The sequence below is a fragment of the Pseudopodoces humilis genome, chromosome 3 (genome assembly GCF_049639895.1).
Source record: "Pseudopodoces humilis isolate 2021_Gansu_Grassland_sample_001 chromosome 3, ASM4963989v1, whole genome shotgun sequence".
Classification (NCBI taxonomy): Eukaryota; Metazoa; Chordata; class Aves; order Passeriformes; family Paridae; genus Pseudopodoces; species Pseudopodoces humilis.
Window position 1 is genome coordinate 104,297,291 of NC_142202.1, and position 20,036 is coordinate 104,317,326.

At 44.2% G+C, this 20,036-nt stretch overlaps 1 protein-coding gene across 1 annotated transcript; it reads left to right on the forward strand.

The window, feature by feature from the left end:
- Positions 1-2,622: 2,622 nt before the first annotated feature.
- Positions 2,623-19,461, forward strand: LOC106628127 (uncharacterized). Its single transcript, XM_014251409.2, has 24 exons — positions 2,623-2,708; positions 2,809-2,879; positions 2,982-3,040; positions 3,177-3,269; positions 4,900-5,027; positions 6,405-6,551; positions 7,661-7,732; positions 9,074-9,241; positions 9,330-9,426; positions 10,241-10,458; positions 11,420-11,573; positions 12,404-12,612; positions 13,811-13,928; positions 14,773-14,978; positions 15,595-15,712; positions 15,794-15,960; positions 16,085-16,185; positions 16,277-16,398; positions 16,514-16,564; positions 16,659-16,842; positions 16,925-17,048; positions 18,152-18,248; positions 18,432-18,533; positions 19,058-19,461. Exons 2-23 carry the CDS (start codon positions 2,851-2,853, stop codon positions 18,512-18,514), a joined length of 2,745 nt encoding a protein of 914 aa, XP_014106884.2. The 5' UTR covers positions 2,623-2,708; positions 2,809-2,850; the 3' UTR covers positions 18,515-18,533; positions 19,058-19,461.
- The last annotated feature ends 575 nt before the right edge of the window (positions 19,462-20,036 follow it).

Genomic DNA, 20,036 nt, shown 5'->3' on the forward strand with positions numbered 1-20,036 from the left:
TGGCTTTTCCCAACTCAGAAGTATAAGCAAAGGTTCTATATAAGCAAAAACCATTGCTCAGAGAAGATGTGGATGCCCCATCCCTGGAACTGTTCAAGGCCAAGTTGGATGGAGCTCTGAGAAACCTGATCCAGCAGAAGGTGTCCCTGCCCATGGCAGAGGGGTTGGAATTGGACGATCTTTAAGATGCCTTCGAACTCAAATCATTCTGTGATTTTATGATTCTATGAATCTGGTTTTTATACATTAAAACAAGACTTTTTCCCATTCCCTCCCCCATTGCTAACCAGGGTTTTTTTGTCCATTTTTACTATATCCCACACTCAGACTAAGTATCAAACTATGAGGCTTATTTCAGATCAACACACAGGACTTAGTGAAAAAAGAAAACAAAAACCTAACACCAAAAACAACCTTCTTGCATTTTAACCAATTGAAGAAATAAAGTTATCGTGAAAAGACCTGGGACAGAAAAATTTAAAAATATTTTTCTGTAGTATTCATGTAACCTGGGGATTTCAGTACCACAGAACAACAGACACAAACACCATGACTCAAAGGGCTGGAGCCTTCTTCCACCACTGAAAGCAAACCTCACTGGGAGAGGTGCTGCTCCAAGTGGCTGGTTTTAAACCTTCAAACACATTATATAATACAAAGCCCAGGTCCAGACCCATGCAGGAAAGAAAAGAAACCAAAACATTACGTTCAAATGGTACCTTTCAGCTCTAAAGAACCCAAGCCATGAATCATTTTATCCACCGCAGAATGCCATCACCTCAAAGCTGAAATGCAGCAGCTGTTTATTACCCTGCAAGAACATTAAGATGGGTGCTCTTCTGCAGCCAAAACAGCGAACAAAACTGAGTGGACAAATATAATAACCTGGAACATACAGGCTTATCCTCCCTACCTTTATAATGAGTACCAGAGGAACTTTAGGGACCACAAGCAGCTGATGCTTCCAGACGCCCAGTGCTAACAATGCTTTCCACAGCACTTAAGCGATCCTTGGAAGCCAAAAGCATTTGACCTGGACATGCTTTGCTTTGCTTTGCTTGGTTGACAGCGAGGCCAAGAGCTGGCTATCACACGCTGACCACAATTTCTGTGTCACATCCAAAGTCACTTCTGTCACACTTAGATCCACAATTAGTGCCAGAAACACAGTAATCACGATGGTTTGAGTTGTCCAAAGATGCAGAAATTTGTCTCACTGCTTGTGGCAGCTAACTGTAGTTGTGTACCTGCCCTGACAGTTGACTGCTAATTAATAAAATGTGATCACGCTCTCTCAAACATGGCTTCCTCAGACCCTGACTCACAGGATCTCGGGGAGATGCTACATGTCTCTTGGAAGTGGCTTATCAAAATTGGAACTGTTTGCTATCCAAATATACTAAAGTTTTCACTCAAAATTCAAAATCTCATTGTTACACCACACTCATCACTGTGGTATCTGAGTATGGCCATTTCCAGCAGAATTCCAGCCCCAGCTGGATTCAATGAAGAGTCACTCGGACGCAGAGTTAACAGGGGCCAAGATCATGCAGCGAGTCCTGCGAGGGCTCGTAAGAAGTTGTGGCAGAATCTGGACTTCAGCTCCCACAGAATGAGAAAGGGTCTTGTGGCCAAAGGACATTAATTAGGAGATTGCTAGAGCCCCAGGGCCCACTCCAGAGCACTCACACAGATGTGTGCCACTGTTGTTCCCTGCTGTGCAAAGTGAGTGTGTCTGGCAGGGCTGTGGTGGGGGTTCTGCTGTTACTGCACAGGTCCTCTGAGAGAGAAAGAAATCACACTGATTGCAGTGTGTCCTGGGAGGGGATGTGCCCACTGGCTTTTGTTCATCCCCCAGTGGTGTGAAGTGCGCTACAGAAACAATCTGTTCTACAGCACCGCTCTGCTCATACCTGTGAACCAAAGTAAGGTAAGAACATCTGGTCAATGGCCCAAAATGGGGACAAAAAGGAGCCCTGAGTTGAAATGGCTAAAATGTCAACCTAAGTCTCCTGTACTCCTCACCCCGCCATGGCTCATCCATGCCACACAAGCTGTATCTTTAGCACTCCGAGCCTCTCAGCCTTTCTTTCCTGGGTCACTTGCAGTCCCAGAGAAACAATTCCCATTATGACATGTACCCAGGCAATATGCTTGGCCATTTACAGACCTACACATGGTCTGAATGATACAGAGATATTGCAGCACTTCTGAAAACAAGATGTTTTCGCTAAAACACTCTCTGATAATCAAACAAATCAAAGGGCAACCTAACTGGATCCACAAAAGCAAAACGTGCGGCTGCCAAAGTACTGCTGTTATCTCTGGCATGGCTGGGTCACTGGGACATTTCACAGAAACAAAAATGTATTTCCTGCGTAGACCTAATTAAAATACCTCTGGGGAAATGTTTCATGTGTTCTAAAGACCTGAAGTTAGAGCTACCCAACTGGCTTGTAAGGAATGAGAATACTTGCCAGGGGTTGATGGAAGGGACCAAGCACCCTCTGCTCTACTCATTACAGTTAGGCTCAGCAGCAGCCTCTGACCTTGCAAATATCTAGCAGGAGGGTGCTGTGCCCTCCCAGAGAGAGGGAGCTGCCTCCCCCGGCCAGGAGCGAGCTCTGATAACGTTGGAGGGCACTGCAGAATTCCACCCAGGACCTTCCACAACAGAAGCCACTGTCCTCTCCTGGTCCACACACAAGGTTTGGAGAAGACAGCACAGTCTGTGAAAGGTAACTTGTACCCCTTCTTCTGGGTCTGGCCAAGTTCCATCTGCACCCCTGGGTCTGCTTTACTTCACAGGGAGGAAGACTTTGCTGCCCATGCACAGTTCTCTGGGGACAGATGGAGACTGTGGGTCACTTGCTACACAGGTAACAAGACTTTGGTTTCCACCTCCTTAATATATCATTTTGATCTTTTATTTTTTTTTCTCTCTGTTCTCCCTGTTATTAGTTCATGTGTTTATACTGCAGGATCTGGCTGTTTTTCTTACTGTTCTGGCTGGGACAAGGGAGGCGGATGGCTCCCCCAGGTTGGTGAAACATGATAAAAGCTGAGTGGGGAGAGAGGCAAGGATGAGAACTCGGTTATTTTGCTCGTAACATGATGTGCCTCTTCTCTGCCCTCCAGTCCTACTGACTCATCAGCTCTATATGTGCTCCCACTAGGTTTTGCAGAGAGCAGCTGCCGCTCCAGAATTTTTTGGATGAAACTGAATAAACTCTTGCTCCAGGGAAAGTTCTTCCAGCTGGAAATCTATGGTGAGTTACAAGTGGCAGCCCCGAATAACATGAAGGCTGGGGAATCACCTAAGTGATCACAGAGTCTGTGATCTGGATGCTGCTGCCATCTATTGATAATTGATAACTCACCCCAAGGAACCTGCAGCACATCCTTTTCACCCTGAGCCAGCCTCTCCCACCTCAATTTGGCCACTAACCCTACAGAGGAGTAAAGCTGGAAACTACAGCCACAGCCTCCCTGTGCTGAGAAAGGAGAAAGAATGGTCTGAGGATGAAGGACTGACATTTGGCTTTCATTCTTTCCTCTGCTGAGCCCTTACAAGTGTCTAGCAAGGGAAACAAAGGTGACATTGCAGCTTGGATATATCCTGAACAGCATAATAGCAATGACAGTGTAGGCTGGGTAATACCCAGAAAACACACTTTCAATGAGGGCTGAGCGAGTGGTGCACCAATTAAAGGACTTCGGAGGGTATTTTTATTTCCTTTTTATTTAACATCACAATGACATCTAAATACAATAGTTCAGATTGGACAAAGGGGTTCCATTTTCTGGGGAAAACAAAAATCTTCAGAACTAAAATATAAACCAGCAAATATTCACATCACATTGTAAAAAGTATGTGATTTCACCCCAAATCTAATTAATTTATCTTGAGATCAGTGCACTTTTCTCTGGGTTATGTTTTTGTTTTGTTTTTTTTCATTTGATTTGGAGGCAGAACTGAAAAAATCAAGTACGGAAAGGGTGTGGGCAGAAGGGATAGCATTTCTGAGAGTAACTGATACTGCTGGAAAAACAGACCAGCCTTCAGGCACAAACTGCTGTTTGTTTCTTCCAGCTCTATCAGTTGGTCTCATAAAAGCCATTCCTTCCTCTTCCAAAATTATTCCTTATCTCCTGAGCCTATCCCAGCTGCAGGCATGCATCCACTGAACCAGCAGTTCTAGAACTGTCCAACATATAGGCATGACAGACAAATCTAAAAATTGCAGTGGCAGCTAGTTAAAACCTATCCATTTGTACAGATTCTTGTGTCTAACCCAAGACTAAAATAGTTCCTTAATCAGAGGGCAGATAATTAACAAAATATGATGTTATTAAATCTATCATCATCAAGACCTGAGCACAGGCAGTCCCTGTCATGTCTCTTACTTGGCTCCCCCTTAGGTTTCACAGCACGCAGAGAGAAGGAAAACTGATCAATACGTAAAAGTGCCCACCCAAAGCAGGTCTGTGACCACATCCTTTGTGAACAGCAGATTATCCCAACTTGATGATTTTTATAAACAGATGGGCTTAATATCCCATAACTCACTTCTAGAGAATGAAATCGGGGAGGGAGAAATGTAGGTGATGCTTCAGAGAAAGTCTCCATAATAGCAGCACTTCAAAGAGGCAATGGCACAAGCTTCTGGATGCAAGGAAACAGGCATTGAAGTGCACAGTATGTGTGTGAGCTTGAGTCATGCCAAACTGTCTCATGCACTCCTACACACGCCAGCACAGTGTCACCAGCTCCTTAACAGCACGTGTCACTGGAGAGCACCCAACCCAGGTGGAGAAGAGCTGCCTGAGGGGGCCTCAGCCCCACTCTGCCCCTTGTCTTGAGCTTCACATCCCACATATCCTTCCCTTTTTCTGTAGATCCTTATTCTGGGCCTGTTCTGCTGGATGAGAAATTAGCATCTCGCTGTGGCTATGTCCTGTCAGAAGACGTGTGGGGCAATCCAGTCTTCCGCGCGTCAGTGCTCGGCTGCCATGTGGCCAATGAGGTAAGGCCCAGACACGGGCTTGGAAGCAGCTCAGGCAGTACATCGTCCCCAAAAATACAAGATTGAGATAGTATATGGTATTCTAACAGCAATATTTTGAGAATACTGAACTCAAGGAACTAGTGTTGGGAGTGTGGTGTAGGAATGAATAGGCAATGGCTCTCTGCTGTGAGGTTTGTTCAGTGTGACTGACATGGGATTTCCTCTCTCCATGGAATGACACTCATCCTAATGCTGCTGAGTAGCTGCCAGTTCTCAAGCATATCCTTGTAGCTGCTGATTTGCCAGAGAGTTTCTTGAAAGCCTCTCTGGAAAGAAGTAGGCATCTGCTTGAAAAAGCAATGTTTGCAGTGTGATTCTGGCAGATCATTTCCTGGCTTAATTTGTGTGGTAATGTGCCTGTTAACACATGCCTAGGAACATAGATCACACATGTCTATTAGACCCAGATCTGCCTCACGTAACTTTAGCCATCTAAAAGATAATGTCTAGTCTAAACTAGTTGTTTACTCTTCCACAATAGTCAATGGAGAGAAGCAGGAATCTCCAGAAGGTGATTCACCCCTTCCAAAAATATGTGTAAAAGTGTAGCCTGGATTTCTAATTTCTAAATGTTAGTTGAGATGAAATGTACCCAAAACCAGAACAAATCAAAGTAGAAACTTCACTGCTTGTCCATGTTTAGTCTGGTTGGTCCTGGAAGCCCCACAGAAAAAATATGGTAAAACTTCATAGGCAGAGGTTAGCTAACAAGAACGGGGGTGTACAGTGTGCTGTGCAATGACCTAGATTTCCAGGCTGGAAATTTCTCTGTAAAGGTTTTGCCTTCTTCTGTAGAAAAATACACATCTATGTCAGATAGAAGGACAGTCCATGGCTTTGTGTGTGGCTTCTGGGGAGCTGAAGAACTAAAAGGAGTTTTTCACTGGACTCAGTCTAGTATTAAATACTAAACAGCATTTGTAGATTAATGTGAACTACTTAGATCAAAACAAAAGTTCCAGTACTTTCTCTCCATGTGGAGACACACAAAGTCACAAAGAGGAGAAACATGAACCCCACAGTAAGGTAGGTCAGATCTGTCCTTGACCAGCTGCTCCTCTATAGTGTGGCAAGAGCAGTGCTGAGATGGGGTCTGAGGCAAAGGCTGTGAGTGCTGAGGCAATGTCCCTGGCTCAGTAAAATCCTGCACACAAACCATTTCAGACAGGGTGGTATGCTGTAGGAGCTGTCACTGCAGTTCTCCACCTGTTCTCATCATTATAAAACACTCAGAAACAGAACACTCAGAAGCAGAAAACACTCAGAACATGGTCCCATGCAGCCACTCCTGGAACCTTCCGCACCACCTGCTGAATTGCCACTTTTTCTTCCCAGGCAGATGAGCTGTTTTCACTGACTGTGAACATCAAGGTCTCCTCATTTTCAAGCATGAGGGCAGCTGTCACCTACACCTACCCTATGTACTGCTCCTATGCATCCTGGGCTTCAAGAGAAATTGTGTGCGAAGAGAACTACATGGAGGTAAAAACCTTCCCACTGAAGGCGAGGCTGCATCCAAGCTCCCTGCCAGGCACAGCAACCTCCACAAATTCCTGTCAGAAGTTGATTGTACCCCATGTACCAGGCATAATAGCAACCTGCTGGTACTTAGCAGAGTGTGTAACAGTAGATCTGATTAGTAACACATTTACATGCCACAGATATTTTGTGAATTTTGAATTTTATTTGCAGTGAAACTCAGTTAACCGTACAGATGAAATAAGGCAAGCCTTTGCAAGCAAATCAACAGAGAGGCTTAAGGCCAAGCTCTTAAACTTGTGAGAGTCCCTTTTGGTCATAAAGTGCTGCAGCATCTGTGAGAATGCCATCCTCATATCTGAAATAATAAAACCTAGAGTCTGCAGAGCTGCATCTCTGCTGAATCAGACAACACACAGGACAAGTCTGTGAGACAGGAGCTGCCTCTTTCAGTGGTGCAGTGGGGCTGCTCAGCCTCCTGGCAGTGTAGAAACAAGGCAGCAAACAAACCAAATTTCATTGCTTTCTGTGCATTCCTGCGACAGGCAAGAAAAAGAAAGCATACCTCTCCTATTAGAACTCAAGGCTGTGCAGTCACTTCTGGGTGTTGCAACACAATTAAACCATGGTACAGATGTCTTCAGACTGTCTCCTTTCCTTGCCTCACTCTGCAGCACATGTGGGCAAGATTTACACCACAGCACCTACCTTAGGTACTGGGCATCCTTCATTTTAGGCATTCAGCCTGCTTGGGAAGACAGAACCAGTCCTGTTGATGCCAATAACCTGCTTTCCTACACCTCCAGTGGAGAGACCCAGATGTTCCTGAAGGTCTCCAGAGCTTAATCTAGTTTACAGCTTACCAGATATGATGCAGGACTTTAAGTTTACCTGTTTAAACACAAAATATTCCCACCACTATAAATGCCATGATTTTAACTTTCATTTAAGGTCACTAAAATTACTGCCATCAAGAACCTCCACAGAAACGCTTTAATTACCTCTAGTGAATGCAAACTGTTAAATCCTGATAGACACTGCTCCCCTTGTCTGCAATAATACTGAGGATTTGTTTGCTCCCATTGCTCCCAAACAATCTCCTGTGTCCCCAGGTGTCAGTGAAGACTGATGTCCCAGCAGTTTCAAATGACTACACCGTAGCATGGATGTCAGCACTGCCAGAGGTATGAAGGGGAGACTTTCCTAACAGCTCCTAGCCTGCCTCTTCTCTCTACTCTTATGAGTCATTCTTGGGGCATAGCTCCATCTCTGACAAGAAAAGGGAGATGACAAATTTGCCATCAAGCACTGAAAACCTCTCAAGTATTTTTAGACCTCTAGACTGCAAAAAGACATTTAGATGGGAGAACAGTCATATGCTTGTTCCATTAGTGAAAACTGAGTTCAAGACAAACAAAGGTAGGTAGTTCTTCGCACAATGGGTAGTGAAACTGTCAAACTCATCACCAAAAGATGTTGTGGCTGCTAAAAGCTTACTTGATCCCACGGATAGTCTGGAAAAGTTGACTGAAGAGAAATCCAATAAGACATACAAAATACAAAGAAGGTACAGATAGTTCAGGAGTCACTGAAACGAAAAATATTTGAGGCTGGAAAGAATGAGTGGGAAATGATGACAGGAACATCTCTCTTATGAGGAAAAGCTGAAGGAGTTGGGCCTGTTTAGTCTGGGGAAGACTAGGAGAGGATCTTAGCAATGTACACAAGTATCTGATGGAAGACTGTCAAGAGAATGGAGCCAGGTCCTCCTCAGTGGTGCCCAGCGGTAGGACAAGAGAGCAGACAGAAACTGATCCACTAGAAGCTCCATCTGAACATGAGGAAGAATGGAACAGATTGCCCAGAGAAGGTGTGGAGTCTTATCTGGAGAAATTCAAAAGCTGACTGGACACAATCCTGAGTACCACTCTCATGGGGACCCTGCTCAAGCAGAGAGGTTGGACTAGATGGTCTCCAGTGGTTCCTTCCAACTACAGCCCCTCTGTGATTCTGTCAAATATATATGTTTGTCCCACATTTCTCATGTCTTACTTGCTCTCGATGCCCATTTTCCTTTTGACTGTATGGCCATCACAGCAGGGGACTCTGTTCTAGGCCACTTACAGGCATTGCTCTCTTCTTATCTTTGACACAGTATGGCTACACACAATAAGAGGTAGTCTGTCATTTGACCTCTGGACTGTTCCAGCAAACAGCAGACATGGAGATAATCAGTTTCTTAACAGCATGGGTATTTTGTCCACAGTGGATTTGTTCAAGGCCATCTGTCTGTGTTTCTTCCAGGGCTGCTAGAAGACAATCTCTAAAGATGCCTTAAAGAGCTCTAGAATTCCTTATCTTTACGCTACATATATATATGTCAAGGGTATTTCTTGCCTGAGATGAACTAATACTATCATTCCAGTTACTCCCACTACTAATAGGAAAATAGGCACTGCAACATCATAGCTTTTTAAGAGACTTTGGGAGACATAGAACTGACGTAGCTCATCTCTCTCTTGCAGACTCAAAATGTTGCATACCAGCAATGGCAACTGATGTTTGTTTCTCCATCAGGGAGAAAGAGAATAACAGTAAGTGATGCAGTAAAACTGGGCTACAGCTTCAATAACACCCTGTCCCGAGTGTACCTGCGAGCGCCCTACCACAGCAATGAGTCTGATGTCAGCGTGGTGAGTTGTTGACCCCAGCCAGACAAAAAGCTCTGCTGTTCCCACTGCCTCTCCAGAACATCAGCTCTCTTTTTCTGGGCTCAAACAGGTCAGTGGTGTAACTATGAACATGATCACTTCCACTTCCATGTACAGGCAGCGGTGGCTGCTTTTGCTCATTGACACGACTGCCTCCTGTCCTGTTGGTAAGGATCTCTTCCTTCTTCTCTAAAAATAACCACCAAAGGAGGTAGCAGAAAACACAGTCTTCCCATTCTCTCTTAGAGAAGAGGTTTACAAGCTTCCCTCAGAACAACATGAGTTAAGAGTCTGTGGCTTTAGTCACAGGCAAACAGGCCCTGCTGTGACACTACATTACTTGTGTTCCCAGTGCAGTGTCATGCTTTGTCTCTGGTTTCTCAAATCCCCACATCAGATGCAGGGAACTGGAAACAAGCAAAACTGCTACAGAAGAGCCAGGGAGCCTCCCCTGAACTAATCCCATAGCCTTGGCTCTTCTTTTTCATACAGTTCCATGCAAGGCAGGCAGCTCTGCATCCTTGAAACTCACATCATCCTTTTCTCTGGAGAGGCAGGACTAGCCTGGCTTTTTGCAGAGAAGTGGTGGCTGCACCTGGCTCTCACAGAAGAGTATTAATGTGAACAAGTGATGAGGAAGCAAAAGGTTTTAAGTTGTAGAGAACTTGAAGCCAATATTTCAAGAAGGTTCAAACAGGTTATTCTGTGCCCTCTTCCTTCTGCCAGTAAGCCCTGGGACAACAGAGCAGGTAGCTGGGAGCAGAGCTGCCAGTTCTTCTGAATCAATTAATGATTCACCGGAAACTAATTCAGGTCTGCTTCGAGTGCCAGGGTCTCTGTGACAAAATAGCCATCTTTTGGCTAATATCCTACAAGGTGTTGCATCAGTGAAAACTGCAGAGATATCCTGGTGAAATGGAATCAGGAAAAGGCAGAGACAGGACTGAGTGATAGCTCCAATTGCCCTATCTAACTCCACAGATGGCATCAGCTTCACCGATACCACGCTAACATGGACTGTGCCAAGAGTTATCCCCACACTAGTGGTCCAGGAATCCACTTTTCTGTCTAAAAGCATTGTAATGGGAGTGGGTGATCAAGTCATAGTGAATCCAGCAGAGATGAACTTCTTACTGGAGTACAACGAGACACACATCAGAATAACCATCCCAATTGGAGCAGAGGGAGGCAAGCTAGAGGTTAGTACAAACCAGTCACACACAAACACATTTGAGAGCCTGTACTACAGATGTTTCCAAATCATGGTAATTTCAAATATTAATTGATTGCTGCTTAAAATTTGTAGATACAATATTTGAAGAACTAGGTGTTTCTTCTCTGTGTTTTTAAAGCACTTACTCAGAAACTAGGAATTTATAATGACAAAACATGGTAGAAGCAAGAGGCTGACACTGGAATAAATTGTCTATGTTGTTCAATAATGAAACTAATCCTGGTAAACTTCTGGCCTGGCTCAGTGAGTAATTTCCCTGACAATTTCCAAGACAGCATGATTTAGCAAAGGACAGGTTCTCTTCATGTTTTTGGGGTGCAGTCACCTGTCTTGAACAGTTTATTCCTTATCAATATATAATTTACAGATACAGAGGCAATGCCAAAAGGAATGTTCAGTAGAAAAGAATAGTTTGGGTTGGAAGGCACCTTTAAAGAAAATAAACTTCAGCCTCCTCTGCCATAGGCAGAAACATCTTTCATTAGATCAGGTTGCTCAAAAGTCCATCCAACTTCAACACCTAGAAAGGAGTTGGCAATATTCCTGCAAGATGACATTGGTGTGAATTTAACTTATTCCCTTCAGGAGGTCCCCATTTGTGTAACAGACAGAAAAAGAAACATGACTGGTAATCCAGGGATGGTAAAAAAAAAAAAAAAAAATGTGGTGACGTGCTAAACTTAATGAGGACACCCCTGAAAGCCAGATACTTCCTTACTAAGGATCTCTGCAGTATCTGAGCCACACCTGGACCAGACAAATGGACCAAGCTACCAAACAAACAAGCAAAATCCACTAGCAAAATCTGTTCCAAGCTGTACTAGAATACCATCTGCTCTTCCTAGCTTAAGAATTTAAACCATATTCAGTCATCTCTTTATTAAGCTACTGAGAATTAAAACTTAACCACACCTTTTACCTCCTAGAGCTCCATATCTGGCGGTGTTTATGGAGTCATTTACTGCATTGACCTGTTTCTGGAGCACACGTGGACGGATGCAGGTTGGCAAACAACGAAGTATACAGTCATCAAATCCATCACCACACCTTTCATGCCACAAATACCAACTGTTATCAACAGTAAGTCATTCCTCTCATTGACTCTTACCAATCTTTTGCTGTGCTGTACATTGCTCCACCTGGCCTGTGCTACAAATCTACATTCACCAGAATGTTCTCAACTCCCACTTAAAATTTTTTTAGGAAAAGTCAAACCTCAAGTATTATATTCGAATGAACAAACAAAAAACCCCAATAAAAACCTTTTAGCCTTAACTTATAAGTTGATGATAAAAATGTAAACATTCCTTTCATGTTAATACCTGGATTTTTCCTGTGAGTACTGGAATGAAGATGTTGTGATGTGCAGTTATCACACTGGGAAGAAGAGGACAGCATTCATTAATGGTATTTTCTCCCACAAACTGCCTGCATCTGATACCTTGGGAATATACTGAAATCACTGTGCCACCCAGTGCTGCAGTCATGGTTTTTAAATTTTAATTCCCAGAGCATTAAGGCACTGAACATACTTGGAGTTGTCTGGATAATTGATATAGAAAGAAAAAGGAGCCTCTTACCATACATTATGATAAATTTTTCAAATTTTATGTAGCTGAACGAGATTCTAGATTTCTTTAAATGTATTGCACATCATAGTGCACCTCTAGAAAGTCACTGAACCCACTTTCTGTAAAGTTCTATATATTTGTTGTTAATCCTCTGCAGCTTGAAGCAATTCTCATGTACTCAGAGTATTTCAGATCTGACTAGAACACAAACACTCATTAATCAGAGCCATTAAAGAGATGGCTGTTGGCTAAGTTTCCTGGAATTTGAATGGGAGGCCACCCCAACCGTCTTGGTTATTTGATCCACATCAGCAGTAATTTGATGTTCTCTCCCTGCAGATACCATGCCAGAAGAACGGCTATTTAATGTTGCATTTGGACACTTTCTTCCCGATGTCTCTCTGGTGGCAATCACAGTAGGAAATATGCCATTTTCCCTGAGGGAAGCACAGCACCACAGCTTCAAGATTTATGAAACTCCCTTTTCTAATGGAACAAAAGCATTTATCCTGGAAGTCTCTTTTGATGATCCATATGTTCTGAAAGAGGTAGGATACACAGCAGTTCACTTCAGCAGCAGAGTGGAGGAGGTGGGACAGTCCCTCTTGGGGACATGGTCCAGCTTTTATTAACCAATAACAGTTCCTTGATCACAGAGGTGTCAACAAGTCTGAGATAATCTGAGTTAAGATTAGAAGCTTTTATGTCCCCACCTTGATCTCCATAGATCTCTAGGAGATCAGTATCAAGTATAATTAGATGGGATGGAATGTTACCTCCTCTAGTGCCTGTCAGCATGGCTAATGCCCGAGTGCACACCCAACAGGAAGAGGTTTGTCAAGTCTGTATTAGACACTGCCCTCTAAAACAGGAGTGTCTTGGAAAAATAAATAAATTGCAATGCTGGCAAACATCAGTTTCAAGAATCCAGTAACTCCTGAGCCCACTGTTTGGCTGCTGGCACAGGCCATGCCCCGTGCGAGCACGCTACGGGCAGGCTCAGGGTACTCTAAATGTAATTTAGTTAAGCTTCAGACAGTTTGTAATCAAAATATTTGTAAAGGCTATATATTCACAGAGGGATTTCAGTCTCTCATTTCAGTGGGAGGATGCATAACTGCAAGTCCTCTACCACTCTTTCAACCAAACCATGCTGAGCTGTGGTGCTGTCACAAGAAACAACACTGTGAATGCACAGGATTTGTGCAAATAGTTTTCGGGCTGCAGTCAAACCACAGTCAAATTGCATTAAGGATCAAAGCAAGAAAAAAAAAATCCAGAAGTATTTCTTTCAGGTTGAACACCAGGTTTTACTTTGTAAGCATTTTCAGTGAAGGAAAAGAGGATATTGAGAGGGATCTCTCACAGCATCTCCTCACACCTTCTATTCAACCGATTACTTACTCTCCTGGGTTCAGCCCACACTCTCAGTAAAGAACAAGGATTTGGACCTGGATCCCCCTCTATGATCCCACCATTGGGCTACAGAGGAACCACCACTGCGTTCACTTCTGTCTTCATTTTCTGAAAAAGCACAACATTCTCCACATTTATGTTTGGCTGAAAGAGCTGTTGAATCCAGGCCAGATTTCTGAATAGCTTTAGGCCAGCTGAAGCAATGCTTTTGGAGTCTGAGCTATTTGCAGGGCAGGGGAGGGTGTTGGAATAATTATTTAGTGTTTTTTAGAATATACATGCCTGCCTATTGTGAAAGCTGCTGCAGCCCTACACTTCTCTCTCTTTCAGTATGTGAACAGAAATGAAACAAAATACACTCTCCTGGTCAACTACACCCTTAGCGTGGGTCTGGAGATGACACTCTACCATCATTCAGCAGAGGTGGAGTGTGTGCTTGCTGATATTGGTAAGTTTTCCCCTGACATCAACTGGTTTGTTTGCATCAACAGCATGGCTGTCGTTGAATTCAGTGAGAGCATCAGAGTGAGGGTGAGAGCTTTGGGGAAAACCCCACCCCTCAATAGCTCATTGTTGGTAACAGCCAAGTTGCTGCTCCACTGATGGCAGCTCTTCTGCATACTGGCAAGACAGTCTGCCCTCGAGACACTGAGAGCAATAAAACAAGTGTGTAGAAGTTGGCTTGCAAACTCAGTGAACAAGATGCCTCAGAACATGAACATACATCTACTGGCAAAACTTTCAGACATTGCTACAAGTTTTAGTTTGTCCTCAAATACAATTCTGCCTCCACATCCAGGACAGAACTTAACTAACTCAAAAAAATTGCTGTAATCTCCAGAGACGGCATTTCTGGAAGGAGAAATCATCCACTAAGAACTGTACTTAGCAGGTTACTGAAACAGTTGGGAGGTCTGTTTGATATTTTCTCAAATTTATTAGATTTTTGCATGCCACAAAGATGACAGTCTCCTCACTGTCCTATTTTATCTTTGAAACAGCTCCTGTTTCAAAGGAGACTGATCAAAAAATGTATTTACATACATAGCTCAGCTTGCCTTAGTGAAACAGGGAATAGTCCTGGAAGCAAGCTGGCTGAAGCAGGACATCCCATCCCACCAGATGTGCACTGGTACACCCACTACAACCCAGCCAAGCCCTGCAGGCAATGCCAGCATGCACACAACAGGCTGCTGGGGCTTCTTACCTGTGACAGAAATCCCTGCCTGGGCCAAACCTCACCACTCAAACCTTCCTTCATTCTTACTCTTCATCCCACCTTCTTCCCACAGAAGTACCGGAAGCAGTTGGTTCCTGTGATGAAGAAAACCTGTATCTAACCCTGCCCACTTTTGGCTTGCACCACTACTGGGACCTGTACCTTGGTAACAAGCTCCTGAACCGGCACCTTGCCCTCACCAATGGGTACCTTGCAGCTACCAACTCCACACACCTGATCTTGCAAATACCTCTGTTTGCTGGGGGACTCATCTACCAGGTACAGGAGCTGTTCAGCAATGCCTTTCTATAGCACATAGGGCTGTTTGCTCTCACAGAGTCCTACAGTCACAGTCTGTCATGCTGTTACACACATTGGAAAACCTCCAGAGGGAAGGACTCTGAGCCACAGCAAGTAGAGTAAGAGGCATCAGACCTGGACCCTTCTGGTATTATGCAATCTACGGTCCCCACTTGTCTCTAAAAGATATGCACCAAGTCTTCAAAAACAAACTCCTCATTGTTTTTAGTAAGATGAGGCAAAATGTCCCATCTGCTCTGAGCCAGAAACAATATTTCAATACAGCTTTTATGAAAGAAGCTCTTTTATAGGAACTTTTTGTAGAAATGTTAAGACACGGCAGGGGAAAATTGATGCTCTAATAATTTGAATTATTCTACAATAATCAGCGCAGATTTATCTCCATGACAGTGACTGATAAATTCATACAAGAAAACTTGTACTTCTGTCCCCAAGTAGCTTCAGGCTCAAGTCTTCACACTGACTTAACTCTTGCGACTTGTTAGAATTCTTGTGACACAAGCTAAGGAGCAGAACTTTGCACATGTGGATGATGTACTATAACAACAGAGCTCTTCCATCTCCTCCTCTGCAGGAAGTGTCCTTTCAGAAAATTAAAGCAAGGTTTGATGTTGCCCTAAGGAAGGTGAGAACTATGGAGACCTTACAGATGTTCTCCATTAGCTGCAGTTTTAATACTTCAGCATTTATAAGTAAGTTATGCAACTGATCAATCAATAAAAAAGATGTGTGATTCTTTCTTGAGCTCATAACCAACTCTCTGACTTTCTCAGTATGCCACCCAGATGGTACCATAATGGTATCTGCCCAAATGAAGACAGTTCCTGCCATTGACATGAGTAAAACCAAGCTAAGGGACAGCTCCTGCAAACCTAGAGAGTATAATGAAGCTCATGCCTTCTTCAAGTTCCATGTCACTACCTGTGGCACTTCAGTAAGGGTAAGTCCATGGCCAGAGCAGAAACACGTGCTGGAAGTCTCTACCTCTTCTGCATTTTGTCTTTTGGTCCCCTGCTCCAGCTCCTGAGAAGAGTCAATTTATAATGAGCTTCCCATATGCACAGTTTGAAGGTGACCACATTATTTATGAGAATGAAATCTCTTATGAGAAGGAGACTCTTCCAGGACAGAGCATACCAACAATCACAAGAGATCCAGACTACAGGTAGGAGCAGCTGCTCACTGACACTGCTCACTTTTGTACAGCTGCTGAGGAATATATGTGAACACAAAAATTGCTGTTTCTTCTACTCTAGACTAACAATCTTGTGCTACTACCAAGCAAAAGAGACCCTGGTGCTCGGTGCCTTCCCCAGTGAACCGGTCACATCCCCTCTCTTTGGCTCCGGGACGATGATTCCACATTCAAATACTGCAGGTGTGCAATTCCCTTCCATTTTTAAACCTCTCTGACTCTTTCAGTCCTAAGTTCCCTTGTTAAGACAGGCCTTACTTTCAACTAAAGAGCCTCTCTAACATTTCCTTCTCTGCAGCTTACAGAAGGGTAAGACAAGCTCTGAATGTAGTTTCAAGAGTGTCCAAAGGTAAATCTTCTCCCATGGAAATCAGAGAATCTCCAAGTATGTTTTAGTTCAAATAATATAAAGTAACAACAAACTCCCCTATCATTTTCTCGAGATGAATCCTTCATGGAGTTCTATGGGCCCAGCATGGCAATACTCAAACAACCCATGGAGCCGGTGTTTCTTGAGGTAGAACTGAAAGACAAGAGCCCCAAAGTGGAGTTATACCTGGAAAACTGCTGGGTAGCCAGATCTCCAGACTTCAACTACACCCCAAGATGGAACATCACTGTGGATGGGCAAGTGGTATTAAATGTCCAATGAACTCATCAGCAAAGTCCTAATTTCTGCTTAGATCTGATGATCTTTCCTCTCAAACAGGTGTGAAATTAATGGCAGTGAGTTTGCTGCACAGTTCTGCCCAGTACCTGTGAGCCCCAGGGTGAGACACCCCTCTCACTTTAAAAGGCTGGCAGTAAGGACCCTGGCACGGCAACTGGAGCAGGTAGGATCGAGTGAAAGACTCACCTCCCACTCATGGACCCTATCCTGGAAGTCTGGATGATGCTCTTAGTCCTGTGGTTTGGTTGGAGGTAGTCCTGCAAGAAGCAGGAAGTTGGACCTGAAGATCCATATGGGTCCCCTCTATCCTGAGATATTCTACAACTCTGCTTTGAGAAATAGACTTAGGCACTTCGCAGACTTAAACTCTAGCCAGCATTCAACTCAACCACCCTGACTGGTGTGCAGCTTTAATTCAGTTCTCTTCTTAAATCTCCTCTGCCACCTAGCTGACTTGAGAATGGACTGGCTGGAGTAAATAAAAGAATGTGGTATGTAAATATGATTTTTATATGGTGGTTCTGGCTTTGTGTAGGATCAGATTTATATCACTTCATCTCAAAATGTCTAGAGCAGAAAAAACAGCTTTTATATCCCAATATGCACACGAAGTTCATCTCTGCTGTCTCCCATCTGTCCTAGCCAGTCATCCATCTCCTCAGGTGTCAGCCCAATGGGCAGAGAAGCAGAGGCATATGGGTTTGGTCCTATAGTTTGAGATCCTGTTCTCTTCTAAGGACTAAGGAGAGCAAAGAAAAACCCAGGAGAGTCAGCTGAGGGTACTTTGCTCCTTGTGCACCCAGCTGAGTGAACTGCCTGTCCTGACATGTACTGATACCAGCCGTGGTGTGTTCACCCTGCCTGGGCAGCTCAGTAACTGCATCATTATTTACTCAGCCTTTCATAGCCCCCTCAACTCTTGAACTTGCTAGAAATGAACATGATGCAGTTCTGGCTTGTGCTGCTTCCAGAGTGTGCAGCTGCAGCAGGCACCAGATTGAGTTTCTGTCAAGCTTTGATACACTACAGCACGTGAGGTTTTAACTTCTCCTGTCTCAGCCTCTCAGTTACCAAACTGCCTGAGGGCTTCCTTGACACCAACTTTAAATTTCAAGGCAGGTTCAGCTAGAAGGTACCACATGGAACCTTCATGTTCAGAGAAGCCTAAGTCTAATCACATGTAGTTTCTGCAAAAGGCAAAGACAAAACAATGTTCTGTAAAGTGGGATTTGGTATGGATCAAGTGACACTTTTTCTTCTTCTCAGGTGTATGTGCACTGCTTGGTGGCAGCATGCTCTCCTACCAACACACAGCCTGGCAGCACCTGCAGAGGACACTGCAGCTCAAGCAGGGAGAAGAAGGGTAGGTTGTGGAGGAGAAAAAGAACCATTGCAATCCAAGCCTGACCCGATATTTCTCAGAGATTTAGGAGCTCTGACATCTGAAATGCCTTGAGCATGGACTGTGAACACTGATGTCACCCTTAGTGCACAGCATGTATGTATTCTTTAAAAACTACACAAACACACTGTGTATCATTCTCAGGCTCTCCAGGTCACCCTTCTGACAGTCTCCAGGGCTATGTACTTGCTGGACCAGTACGGATTGTTGCTCCAGATCCAAGATGACACATGTAAACTGAATTTGGTAAGAATGCCAGGCCTGTGTATTCACCCTGAGAGGTTGCCATGCTTTGTGACACAGGCAATGCAGAGTCTGTCCTTGAGGACCTCAAAAATAAAAGTTCTGGGACAAGAAAAGGGGAAGGACATGGTTTCAGTCCCATAGTCTCAGCTTGAGCCCATAAGAGAGGGAAGAAGGAGATCTCCCTGCCAAGCCAAACACAGGTGCCGTGGCTCCGGAGCAGATGCCAGCAGCAGAGCAGGGCATGCTGGAGTTGGGCCGTAGCAGGCAGATTTGGAGCCAGGTATTATTTCAACAGGTTTTCAACAGAACTGCCCCCAGTCTGAGAGAAAACAGATCCAAAATTTTAGAAACAAACACTAAGGCTCTAAGGCACACTGCCATATTCCAAATGTTTTTGAATGGTTCAGATCCTCCAAAGAGTAGGGTTTCTCCCATAGCTTCATCCACCCTTGAACAACCAGAGCTGCTGAGCTGTCTGCTCCAGCATCACTCTTCACTTCAGCCTCTGTGTGTGTCTCCAACAGCACCTGAAGGCTCTGCTGTGCTGGCTGCTTTCCAAATGGTGCCACTGGACACAGGAGCTACTTCTTCCAGGAACCACCAGAACTATTTGCATGAAGTTTAAATACCAAATGGTGGGACAGCACTGCAAACTTCTTGAGACTGCTAACAGGATCAGTAAATCTTGCAACCTGTTGCCTTTTTGAAGTGGCTACAGAAGAAAATTTACCAGAAAATGACCCAAAGCTTCAAAATAACACTTTGTGTTTCTTCCAGCTGCTCAAATATGGATTTGCAGATCACTAAAATTAGTCCAGCCCTGATTATGGCTGCTTCTTGTAATACTTCATAAAGTGACTGCCAATCCTCCCATCTGAATGCAAAGTGCAAATCTGAAGTCAAATAAAAATACACCAGAGCAATGTAAGCACAGAACATCTCCTTGCTAATGTGCAACAGCAACCATCTGCTGTACCAAGACCGGCTTCAAAGAGCCAAGCAATCGCTGCCAGTGCCCCTCCAGCATGAAACACTAGGGCACACACTTCTTCCCACTAACACAGAGTTTTGTCTATGTCATTACATCAACCTGACATTCTTGGAAACTTGTTAGCTCCTCATTTTCCTCTCACCTGCCTCTGTATGGAAAAGGCTAACTCTACACAATGTGAGCAGATGGACACTCTAGTATGAGCAAAAATGACACCTGGTATTTTTTGTTTCTGTACACACTAGAAGCTTTTTCTTTTTTTTTTTTTTAATTCTTATTATTTTTTAGAGATCAAGTACAAACCTGACACACGACCACCTGTAATCACTCTCAGGATGGGCTACAGTGGCTGCAGCACAGCCTGTTCAACAGCAGTGCAGAGGGGGCAGATGGCACACTCGTGCTGACAGCACACTCGTGTGCAGCCTCCAGAGGGTTTCCTGTCCTAGATTGCAGTTTCCCAGCTCCCCAGCCCCTGCCTTCCCAGGCTGGCTGGCCACTGCACACACGTG